General features: G+C 44.3%; 8 protein-coding genes across 8 annotated transcripts; 4 read left to right on the plus strand and 4 right to left on the minus strand.

The window, feature by feature from the left end:
- Positions 1-555: 555 nt before the first annotated feature.
- On the plus strand, positions 556-1,665 carry VTP21DRAFT_5462 (uncharacterized protein; the record flags this gene model as incomplete). The annotated part of the gene is made up of 1 exon (XM_069395986.1): positions 556-1,665. One exon carries the CDS (start codon positions 556-558, stop codon positions 1,663-1,665), a length of 1,110 nt encoding a protein of 369 aa, XP_069248030.1.
- Positions 1,666-2,539: 874 nt separating this feature from the next.
- On the plus strand, positions 2,540-3,447 carry VTP21DRAFT_5463 (uncharacterized protein; the record flags this gene model as incomplete). The annotated part of the gene is made up of 5 exons (XM_069395987.1): positions 2,540-2,750; positions 2,814-2,935; positions 2,996-3,133; positions 3,191-3,277; positions 3,337-3,447. The coding sequence occupies 5 exons, from the start codon at positions 2,540-2,542 to the stop codon at positions 3,445-3,447; spliced, it is 669 nt and encodes a 222-aa protein (XP_069248031.1).
- A 278-nt stretch (positions 3,448-3,725) lies between these two features.
- Positions 3,726-4,491, minus strand: VTP21DRAFT_5464 (uncharacterized protein; the record flags this gene model as incomplete). The annotated part of the gene is made up of 5 exons (XM_069395988.1): positions 3,726-3,730; positions 3,790-4,030; positions 4,098-4,175; positions 4,281-4,376; positions 4,468-4,491. The coding sequence occupies 5 exons, from the start codon at positions 4,489-4,491 to the stop codon at positions 3,726-3,728; spliced, it is 444 nt and encodes a 147-aa protein (XP_069248032.1).
- A 1,184-nt stretch (positions 4,492-5,675) lies between these two features.
- VTP21DRAFT_5465 (uncharacterized protein) lies at positions 5,676-5,954 on the minus strand (the record flags this gene model as incomplete). Its single annotated transcript, XM_069395989.1, has 2 exons — positions 5,676-5,873; positions 5,940-5,954. The coding sequence occupies 2 exons, from the start codon at positions 5,952-5,954 to the stop codon at positions 5,676-5,678; spliced, it is 213 nt and encodes a 70-aa protein (XP_069248033.1).
- Positions 5,955-7,171: 1,217 nt separating this feature from the next.
- On the minus strand, positions 7,172-7,717 carry VTP21DRAFT_5466 (uncharacterized protein; the record flags this gene model as incomplete). The annotated part of the gene is made up of 1 exon (XM_069395990.1): positions 7,172-7,717. The coding sequence occupies one exon, from the start codon at positions 7,715-7,717 to the stop codon at positions 7,172-7,174; it is 546 nt and encodes a 181-aa protein (XP_069248034.1).
- Positions 7,718-7,734: 17 nt separating this feature from the next.
- On the plus strand, positions 7,735-7,977 carry VTP21DRAFT_5467 (uncharacterized protein; the record flags this gene model as incomplete). The annotated part of the gene is made up of 1 exon (XM_069395991.1): positions 7,735-7,977. The coding sequence occupies one exon, from the start codon at positions 7,735-7,737 to the stop codon at positions 7,975-7,977; it is 243 nt and encodes an 80-aa protein (XP_069248035.1).
- A 28-nt stretch (positions 7,978-8,005) lies between these two features.
- On the plus strand, positions 8,006-9,503 carry VTP21DRAFT_5468 (uncharacterized protein; the record flags this gene model as incomplete). The annotated part of the gene is made up of 6 exons (XM_069395992.1): positions 8,006-8,141; positions 8,218-8,243; positions 8,309-8,718; positions 8,780-9,193; positions 9,254-9,354; positions 9,421-9,503. The coding sequence occupies 6 exons, from the start codon at positions 8,006-8,008 to the stop codon at positions 9,501-9,503; spliced, it is 1,170 nt and encodes a 389-aa protein (XP_069248036.1).
- Positions 9,504-9,945: 442 nt separating this feature from the next.
- VTP21DRAFT_5469 (uncharacterized protein) lies at positions 9,946-11,299 on the minus strand (the record flags this gene model as incomplete). The annotated part of the gene is made up of 9 exons (XM_069395993.1): positions 9,946-10,085; positions 10,147-10,248; positions 10,312-10,328; positions 10,394-10,445; positions 10,508-10,609; positions 10,689-10,917; positions 10,979-11,070; positions 11,133-11,178; positions 11,252-11,299. The coding sequence occupies 9 exons, from the start codon at positions 11,297-11,299 to the stop codon at positions 9,946-9,948; spliced, it is 828 nt and encodes a 275-aa protein (XP_069248037.1).
- Between the last annotated feature and the right edge of the window lie 63 nt (positions 11,300-11,362).

The raw sequence follows: 11,362 nt of genomic DNA on the forward strand, positions 1-11,362 counted from the left end.
GTACAGTCTTCTCAGTTGATTAATAATAGTTTTAATAATAATACTATACTTATAATCATGCAGGTGATTTTGTTTACTCGGTTCCTGTGAATGCGGTGCAGGATGGTAAAGGAAATATTGCACAAGCACAAACAGGTTTTTCTCAACTCAACGTGATCGTATCCTATGCGGCGCAGCACCCAATTTGCGATTAAAACGAGAACAAAAAAACGGAGCGCGGGAAAAGATTTGTTTTTTTCAGACCTGTATTTTTTTCGCATTATTTTATACCGTCGCCTCTGCCACCCCTTCTTTTCTTTTCTTACGCTTGCCTCCTCCGCTTTCCCATTTCCTCCCTTTTTTTTAGAATTTAACGTCCTTCGAATATTTATCGTGTGTGTTGGATAAGTTTCCGCGTCAACTTTGCTATCTGGGTATGTACATGTATATCCGCTACGGCTTCTATTTTCACCTAGATAACATAAATCTTGCCTTCGAATCCAGTTAGCCTCATAAGAACGCGCGTATCTTTGTTAATATTTGTCTCCAGTTTGTCACGAGTTAATTCCAGCTTCAATGAGAGAGTCCAATTTTTCATTTCCGATTCAAAACCGGGCTTCGCTATGCGTCACTTCTGCGCTTTACGACCGTCGAGCTCTTGACTGTACTTCGCCCCTTCCGCTCACCAACTCGCTTATGCACCTTGCCAATCTTATAGCCACGTCGGAGCGAGTCCGTGACATCTTGATTGCTGACGGAGGCCTTGAACGACTAGTACAATTATTTCGGACTGCGCAATCGGAGGTTGTACACAACGCTACTATTCACAGCCTCTCGTTTCAATGTTTATACAATCTTGTTGCTAACGGATCGGAACGAATACGCACACGCGTGGTTGAGTCACGGTTTGTGCGGGAGCTCGCCCAGGTTCTTGAAACCTATCTAAAGCGAATTGATGCCATCCATGCACGCCGTCGAGCAACAAAAGCATCCACGGCGGAAGCCTCAGCGCAGATAGCTGAAGAAGAAGAGACAGTTCCAAGTCTTATGCGTCCGCGACGGCCTCCTGAGTCTGCCCCTAGACCTTCAAGGTCAGAGGAGATTTCCGGATCATTGCAGGGGGTAGAGCGTTCGCCAAATGTTCCCACAATGATTGTGGGAGAGGGCACTATCCCTGCACCGTCAGAAAGACGCACTATGACCCCCCATGCTACCGCTGTGGCAACCTCGGCAGCTCTCCGTGCAAGCCAGATCGTCTTACGTGAGGATATGCTACTATCACTGCAGGTGCTTGCGTATCTCTCGTGCCATGCCTCCCTGCGTGAGATACTTCGCTTTTCGGTGACAGGAGGGGGAGTACTACACTTGGTAGAGAAGCTTACACATCGTGGAATTTCCCCCGATATCCAACAATTAGCAGGAATGATAATGCGGAGTGCATGTCGGAAAGATGAGCGAACAGGTTTGCGACCATGCGCGCATCTATTTTGCCATCGCAGAGAGCGATTCCCCCGCGAGTTTGCAAAGTGCCAACGTTGTGGAAAAGCACGCTATTGTTCGAAACATTGTCAGCGTCGCGCGTGGTCTGATGGGCATCGGTGGTGGTGTTTACCTCGTGAGAGATCTGTCGAAGAGCATCAAGACCGTCGTCTGTCCTCTCAAACCGGTTTTGCGATGGCAGGATAATGCCCAGGCTCTTTATCCGTAATATGACCCGTATATCTCGAAAGATATCCATCCCATCCTCATTGTCCTATTCCGCATTTATCCTGACATTTTACCCCCAATCCGGAATCAAAGGTACTTAGGATGGATAATTTTTTTTTGTATCTATATATCGACCTTTATATCAACATTCAAAATTCTCTCTTCTATTTTTGTATATCTTTCTTTTTTTAGTATATATATACACACATATATTTTCTATATCTATTATCTAAAACTGCTCTATTCATGACGGATATCCCTTCACTATGTCTATGCTCATACCATTTCCTTTTCTCATTCCTATGGCTATTTTATATGCTTTTAGCTCCACATTTCCACATTTCTCTTTTTTCTCTTATGTTAGGCATTTGGGTAAATGTATTCGTGCTGCAGCTGGGTGGTAGAGGGAGATTTTTATTATCTTTTCCCGACATACTATTCTGATACTTTTCTTTATTTCTGTTGTTGAATGATAAACCCTTTTTTTTTTATTGACAAAAATACCTTCTTTTCTTTCCCCTTCTCTATCTGTTTTGTGTGTATCTGCCCCCACTATTTTGTATTTTTTTTTTTTTACAGCATGGTTGCGAAGGGATACAAGAAAATAAAAATACATCATGTATGTTGTCACTACTGGCCCTGTCTAATGACAATCCCGTAGTTGTTTAAGATTTCTTATCCCTAGAGGAGATATTATCTAGTCAAAGGCTGAGTTCATAGCAGCGAAATTTTAGGATTCATCGAGCATTCCGCCGATTGCGAGTGAGACTGCCAAATATCACAGTCACAAGAGATCAATAAAACAGACTTGGACAATAAGGCAGTCGAACGGAAAAAGCATTATAGAAAAAGAATGAGACCAGACAAGCGCGACTCGGCCCAGATCCGCGCTCTTTCTTGCGCACAGAATGTATTAAGTCGTGCGGATGGTTCAGCGAGATTTGATTTCGGCAAAACCTCTGTGCTCTGCTCCGTACATGGCCCCGCTGAAGTGAGGTTGAGAGAGGAAAAATTGGACAAGGCGACGTTGGATATTAGTATTCTACCACTGAAAGGAATCTCCGGTACACTACACTAGAATTTGACCAGTGTATTCATTCTTTATTGATCGTGCTCTTCCTATACAGGGACCAAGGACAGAGTGGTTGAGTATTTCTTGCGATCGACGCTCGAGCCAGTCATTCTTACCACCCTTCATCCGCGTACATGCATTCAGGTCATAGCTCAGGTCTTGCAAAACGACGGCTGTGTAGGTTTCTTGTTTTAAATTTGTGCCCGCCCCTAACTTATCTCCATTCCATTTCGCTAGGTGCTTTCCGCCGTCATCAATGCCGCTTCCCTTGCCCTCATCAATGCTGGTATTCCAATGCGCTCAGTGCCTGCATCTGTATCCTGTATAGTTAAAGACGGAAATATAATATTGGATCCGGCAGAAGAAGAGATGGAGGTAAGGACACCCAACAGCAATAGCTAGCATGATATTGAGTCAAATTTTTGGTGATAGAATTCCACTTCCACACATACATTTTCGTTTGACAGCGAGGGGCAATTGCTCTTGTGTGAGAGCTTGGGCTCGTTTACAGATACAGAGGTAAGAAAAGAATCTTCCCTCACCAACCATGCTGCCATGGCTCACATTTCTCTATTAAGTTTGACAAGTGTTTAAGCTTATGTCTCGATGGGGTAAAAAAAGTACATGGATTTATGCGGATGGCACTAGAAAAGAAGATGGAGAAAGAGCACCAACAACGGTGCTCTTAGCACTGTATTGTTAATAAACATGCTATGATTATCTCATAATTTCATTAGATCTTGCTGTTGTCTAGATACAGCTCAAACCTCTATAACTTTCAATTGAGTGAACAAGCCAAGGTCATAATAAGCTATTCAAACCCAACATATTTCTTTGGAGTGAGAGGCAGGAAAAAAAATGCTGTTATTTATCCTCTTTCTACTTAAAGGTTTTAAAAAGTTTATTTTTCCACCAAAAATACCAAAAAAAAGTACGTTCTCTTAAATTGTGAATGAGGAATAAATGATCACACTGTAGGGAAGAAATATGTTATACGGCAGAATCAAAAGGTAAAGAAATAGGAGACTTACTTGCAAACTTGCGAACCCATTCACGGGCTGTCGACTCATAGCGCGCGCGGTCCGTTTTGTACAAGTGTGCGATTTCAGGGACAAGTGGATCATCGGGATTAGGATCAGTGAGGAGAGAGCATATAGAGAGCAGAACTTTGGAGATGGTCAATGCAGGGGACCATTGATCACGGAGAATGTCCAGACAGATGCTTCCGTTGCTATTAATGTTGGGATGGTAAATCTTAGTGGTGAAATTGAGCTGTAATAAAAGCAAATGCGAGGTCAATGATCTTCCGGATTTGGACCAATCTGAGCATCATGATCACCTTAGGGGGTTTGAATGGATAATCTGTTGGGAAGTGAATGGCAAGGAAGAAGACACCACCAGCATATGGGCTGTCAGGCTAATAGTAGAGAATAGATAAATCCAGCAAGACATTATACTTATGGGCGTTTCGGATTTTCATGTGGCGGGGAGGAAAAAAAATTTATTAATCAGCATTACTTACCGGACCCATGATTGTCGCCTGCCAGTGGAACATATCATCGCCTACTGGACCAGCACTGCAGTTTGAAGGGGGATCGCGACTGAGGTCTTGCAATTCCTGCCAATAACAATTGATAAATTAGCGAGTGAACCAATTACACACCATGGACAGGGGGATGATGATGGTAAACTAGGCTGGGTGAGATTACCTTGTTAATGCGTTTAAGAGCCATAGTTACTGATATGTAATTTAAATTGAGGGTTTGTTTAGTAAAGAGGAAAAAGGTTCAAAAGAAAGCAGTGGAAGCAAAGAGAAGCTAGAAAAGCCATCAAGTGACGATATCAGATGACGAAGCAGCCTATTCGATCTCCCCTTTGTAATCTCATTAATCCCTATAATTTGATTCATAACATTTTATTCATATTAATAGGCCATAAACTTTCTGAATTACTTACCTATCAGTAACAAAAATAGCAGTTGCTAACTGTAAAATCTACTTATGCCCCTATTCTTAATGTCCAATTCAGTGCATCACCGAGTATCATCAACCACATAATGCGCGTGAAGCACATAATATTCCTCGATGGCTGTTACTTTTTTCATGTCAGCATCTCCTGCATCCTTAAGCAACAGCATTCGATTATAATGTTTTGAAAGATTACTCACAGCCCAACATGCATCACCGGCCATTTTTCTCTCGCACAATATTACTCTCCTCATTCTATCTGATTTTAGGCTCGATTGATTTGCAATATCATGTCGACACATTGATCGACTGCAAAATCATTTCCTTCTGGATTCATTACTTTTTTTTAGTTGGTGACTCGACATTCACTCTCTAGTCAACCAGAAAAAAAAACACACCTAAATATCTCCAAAACTGCCTTTGAAGGATAAAATGCTTCAACTTAGATAATACTTTTTTTCGGTCTCATAATATTCTCTAAGTTTCCTTCCCATTAAGTGGACGGATCGTACGGTGGCAAGGAATTTGCAGGCTTTTTAGAGACTTGCTTATAGGATTTTTGAGTTTGGATTAGACAGACTATTTCTAGAGGGGAAAAAAAAATTGAGTGCAATTTGAAGCAGGCCTGGTCTCTATTGGCATATTAAAGGGCTATTCTTACAATACATCACTTGCAAGATACTATACTCTTGCAAGTAGTAGCGTTGTTGAAGCCACTATCATTGTAAATAGCTCTCTATTAAGATACGAAGCTAAAAAATCAAAATCGAAGCCCTCTCTCAATGTCCTGACTCGAAATCTCTCTTACTATTGTTTGACGATGGCAAGAAACTTGAGAGGAACATAAATATACAGGCCATGGTAATATCGGTGGTACCGCAAGTGAGATATCACCCTATTATTGGCATGTTCTTGACGGAACTCGTTTGCTGCGCGCTAGACCGTGGAGGCTAGGACACCGACGAATTAAGCGAAAGATCTAAGTGGCTGTGGAAAAGCGGATGGATGATCGAGTTCAGAGTTTGCTTCTGAAATAGATGAGCCATTTGACACCCCTCCACAGGATAGGCAAAACTTTGCTCTTTAGCGTGACCAAGCGCTGTCAAACCATTTAAAGTAACAGAATTTCCAGAAGATCCATCACCTGTCTAATTTTATATGCTGTATATTGTCCGCTTTCTGGCTTTTGACTTGAATATAGGGAATTAACTTACTCCTAAAGCCATCATTCACTAACCACAGGGCTGAGGGACCCTATAATTTGCTAATGTGAAAAGAGCCCCAAAATTGCCCACCGCCTTAATAGCCTCCTTTGCCAAACTTCGGATTCACAGGTTTATACAACAGAGCGCACGGAATTTGGAAAGAAAAATGTAACAGAACAAGATTATTCAGGCTTACACATTAGCGTTCGTTTGTGGCAAAGCCACTCGCTTCGGATATCGTACCGTTTATCATATAGAGAGTATAGCAATCTGGTGCGCACTAATAAGCATTTGTATTGTAGATAGACAAGAGAGATAGGATTGGATACAGATTGGCCAGTAGCATCGAATTTCCAAAAGTATCTTTAATGCTTCATTTCGAAATTCCTCTGCAGCGTATCTTCATTGCACCAGGCCTTAGAGGCGATATAATTAACCTGGCATAGCAATTCTGCCTCCACCATGAGATGGCTTTGAATTACATATGCTCTAGCTCCTTTCCTTTTTCGCCGAGATTGAGAGAGCCCCACCATCAGTCAGTGAACAACTGGATGAGCCACCTTAGAAACTCGCAAGACCGCCCAAATATTCCAAGCCTTGCAAACAGAAACTTCATCTAGCTCGTCGATACCGAAAGAAGTGTGGACGACGGAGTCTAAATAGTCAGTTACCCTGAAGGGCCGCGGTAGCCGGGACTAGAATGCTTGTTTAAATCCACATTGGTATATTATCCATATTTTCAACAAAAGATGCCTTTTCCAGAATATGAACGTTAATGCAATCTTTCCACGACGAGTAATTGTATTTCGATTTCCGCGCATTTCTTCTCGGGCGCCATTTTATTCTAGCGCACGTCTTCCGGATTGTGTGAAGCCGCATCTCAAAGGCCTGGGAATGTGTGCTGTATTTATTCGCGCGCGCAAGGACCAGTATTCCTTGGACAATCAGACCTGTTTGCATGCTCTATAGTTAGGAAGGGGGCTCTGGGGAGAAAATTGGAGGACGCGGAGAGTACACGCGGGAAATTTTGCTGTGAATGGAAAGCTTGCGGAGCGTCAATCAGGCTCGGTTTGTAAATATGAAATCGCGGGCAGCCGCTGCATTTGGAGTCAAGCGGCGGCGGTGCCTGGGAGGCGTCGGCAGCTTTGGGCGGCCGGTGGGATGGGGCCTTTGACAGAAACCATGCGAGAACAGAAAAGCTTATCTTCTCTTCTCAATTCCACCTTGGACTACTCCAAACCTTAAGCGGCACAAGCTTTAAATTGCTTAAGACGGGTCATAAGCCGAGCGCGGCGCTCGAGGCTGGCTTCTGCAACCTCGGGCACGCGCCCCTCGCCGGACCCGCTCCTGGCAGGAGACGAGGGCGCTTGGGCCTGGGCCGGCCGTGCCGCCGCAGAGGCGGGGCTTGAGGGCGAGGGGCCGTGACGGGCAGCTGTTTGCGGCCATAGTTCCAATCTTAAATAGGCCTTCCGTGGAGAGATTATTAGTTGTCCCACTGTCGCTGAACCTTCAAGTAGCGTTCTGCCCCGGCCATTTGCAGCTTTTAACTTTCTCTTAACCTTAAGGCAGGAAAAAGCCAAACCGGAGGCGCGTTTCCATTTATTCCCTAGGCCAGAGCACATAGCGGGCACACGGTGACCAGCAGAAGTGCGGGCGGTGCTACGGAAGAGTATCGATGTGCGAGCAAGCTCCTTGAGGCCAACCACGGCACCAAAGTAAGTTCTGCGACCGTGCTCAAGCGAGGTACACCTACTCTGCGGTCGGCCTTTATTTTTCCTTGTTTGCATCTCAGTAAGTCAGGTGGATGCCGGCCGTCGGTTTGCGTCTGCTATTTCCTCTCTTTTCTCTGCCGGCGTGCTCTGTTCTCCTGCATGACCCCCTCCCCGCTATAAGTCTTCAAATAGCAGTCTTTCAAGCGATATCCCAGCATCAGCATCCCACGATATCCCCACCTCTCTCCAATAAGCAGCCCTTGCTATCCCCCTTCATTTCCCCATCCCTTCGGCAATCCCATCATTGCCATCCTCCCCATCCTCCTATTTTCTAGTGCATGATTGAAAATAGAGCTCACCGCAATGGGACTAGGCTTCTTATCGGGGCGCTTTAAGGAGTTGCGCGAGGCAAAGAGGGTCAGCGCTGCAATCGATATGCAGCTGACCGAGGAACGCATGGACATGGTCCGGGACAAATCCGCTAAAATACTACTATTAGGTTAGTCCCTGATTGTTTTCGTGTTGATGAAATACCACTCAGACCCCCTTCTGAACTTCTCGCATGTCTTCATTAGGGTCTGCCGAATCTGGGAAAACAACGGTTAGTTTCGCGTAGCTTGATCGATATTTTTCCCCGCTCCCTAATCCCCAGCTCCCATTTCCTAGGTTCTCAAGCAAATTCGCCTGCTTCACGGAGACAACCTCGCCTCGCTACGTGGCCATTTCAAACACGTAGTCTACCTCAATATCCTCCACGCCATTCACTCGCTTGCCGTGGCCATGCTCAAAAACCATATTGCCCCTACGTCAGCAAACGCGACCGAAGCATTGCACACTATCGTCAACCTTGAGACTCTTGCAGAACCTATCCTGTGGGACGGAAAGCTGATCCTTGGGGCCCCTTTCGTGCCCGGCCAGCCGCCACCCCACCCTGGGAGCGTTTTCCAGCGAGAAGAGTATATCGGGTCCCTCTTCCATGCAACGGTGCCCGCAATCCTGACGCTGTGGGCGGACGAGTCTGTGCAAGATGTCTACAAGATGGGGATAGCGGAGGGCTTGCAGGATACTGCAAAATAGTAGGCCGTGATGCTATGATTGAATGGAATGCCTGGCTCTAACCGCTTCTCTCTTGAACAGCTTCTTAGACAATGTGGAGCGCATGGCATCGTACGACTACGCTCCCATAGACGACGACATCGTGCAGGCACGAGTGCGTTCATGGGGCATCTCCGAGCATTGTTTCACTATAGATAATCGAATATACAAGATCTACGACGTTGCTGGCCACCAGTCCCAGCGCAAGTACTGGGCGCCCTACTTCGACAATTGCCATGTTATCATTTTCGTGGCGGCGGTCTCCGCCTTTGACCAGACGCTCGCGGAGAACACAGAGGTCAATCGGTTGAAAGACTCTGTGGATCTGTTTGAATCGATATGCAACCACCCGTTACTCGTCTCCACACCAAGCATCCTATTCCTGAATAAAACCGACGTGCTGAAGCGAAAATTGGAGAGTGGGGTTCGGGTGGCGAAGTTCTTTTCAAACTATCGGTAGGTGAGCTTGTCCGCGCTAGCTCCGATGATGACTAACCCATTGCTTCCGAATGTTAGGGGGTCGAACGAATTCGAATCGGTGGTCTCTTACTTTGGCAAGAAATTTTTGCGTAGAAACAAAACGGGGCTGGTCTATATACATTTGACACATGCCACAGGTAAAAATCTTCTTGGCCTTGGTGGTGAGGCGAATTCACTCAACCCTTCACTAATTTCTCTTTTAGACACGAAGCATATGCGATTGATCGTGTCTACGGTGATATTGCTTGTTCAGCGGATGATGCTAAAGACATCTGGGTTACTCTAGACTCTTCGCAATTTCTTTCTCTGGCTATTTTCTGGCTAATTTCTTTTTTTTTTCTTCTTTTCTCCTCTCCCTTCGCTTTCTTAGATTTAATGGCGTGATATTATTATTATTTTTATTATTTAAGCATTCCTTTTTTATGATTTTTTTTTCTGTATCATTTATACTCATATCAATTATGATACTTGACTGTATAACATTTCTGATATCTTTTGCAGGCTCTCCTTTCTCTCTTTCCCCTCATCCCTCCCTGACTTCTAAAAATTCCCCCTCCGAGATATTCACCTTATTATTTATAAATAGGTGGATTTTTTTATTGTTGAATCGTTTGTTTGTGAAAGCTTATATTTATTTTATTTATTTTATTTTTCCCCCTCTTCTCCCCCTTTATTACGATTAATCTAATAGATTTGTTATATTTTTGGCTTAATCGAAAAAAAAAATTTTACACCACCCTCAGTGGGTCTCTGTCCTCTTTGCTAACGATAATCTCAATTGGCTCGCCGCCATCCTGCGCTAGAGCCTCTTCAAGTTTACCCTTGAGCACCGCAGATAAATACCCGCGCTCCGTATTAGAGTGTTCACCTATATACAGAATGAGCTGATCATCCAATGGGGCGAAAGCGAGAAAGACTTGAAAATTTACATAGAATCACGCTTGTTCCATTGGCATTAGCAGCGAGCACATCATGATGGGACATCTCGCCCGCAAGGAAGAGATCGGCAGGAGTAGAAAGTAGCATGGAGCCTACACGAGACCGCGTCTGAATATCCTTTTACACAACTTGAATAGAACACACCCTATTTTTACCTGACCCTGCGCATATTCTGGTGGCGAAAGCATGAGTTAGACTGAGCAAGAACATGAGGCAAATAGAGAGGTGATTCTTTACCCAATCGTTTTGATTTCCTGTTTCATTCCTTCCTCAACTGTCGCAATTCGAACTATCCACGAAATTCTCATTGAGTACGAGTCAAGTGGCCAAAGCTATGGATGAAAACATTACCATGGCTCAACTGAAAATGTTTTTTCACGCGTTCGATGATATTTTCTAGTAAGGTTGGTTTATGGAGAGTGGACAGTCGACCCATTCCGGCTCCTTCGTGTCCTATACCCCGCACAATTAAACATAAGTTGTCGCGTTCACATGTATAGACTATAATCAATGTCGCAAGTTGAATGCATACCCTCCGGTGGATTGTCAGCAGGTGTAATAGGCTTGGTAGTTCCTTCTCCAAGCCCCGAGGCGATCCAATCATTCACACCTCCAACTGAGCTATCTACAGCGGTGTGTGGTGAAAATACCGCTACGCCACGAGATATGCATTTCATAGCCATATTCTGTTTAGGATCATCGAGGCATAGGCGCTTGATGGGTTTAAAAAGCGGGGGATGATACGCAATTATCATACCGAGCTAATGCGAAATATTCGTCACCTTTGAAACACTGTAATAGCAAACTAATTATTGTTCTTACTCGGTCATAAGAAAATGCTTCATCCAAGACACGAGGAGTTAAATCGATTGTGAGAAATATCTGATTAGCATTGGGGCGAGGATAGGGTGGCTCTAAAGATATGCAAACGCCGTGCTATTGTAGTTGAAAAATGAAGAATTGTAACAGCATTTACCGATTAATAGCCCGACATTATCCCAAGTAGTGTCGGCAAGTTGAAGCTAACGTATGAAACACAGAGAATGGATGAGAAAAGTTCAATGGATATTCTTCAGCATGAATGGATGTAAGTACGGGAGCAATGCGTTCAATTGCTTTGCTAACGCGAGCAACAAGCGACATAACTTTAGTTTTTCTGTTGAGATAGTGCTGGTGGCAAAAGAATAGTAAGTAAATACACGAATA

Source organism: Calcarisporiella thermophila (genome assembly GCF_041956535.1).
Source record: "Calcarisporiella thermophila strain CBS 279.70 unplaced genomic scaffold VTP21scaffold_22, whole genome shotgun sequence".
Lineage (NCBI taxonomy): Eukaryota > Fungi > Calcarisporiellomycota > Calcarisporiellomycetes > Calcarisporiellales > Calcarisporiellaceae > Calcarisporiella > Calcarisporiella thermophila.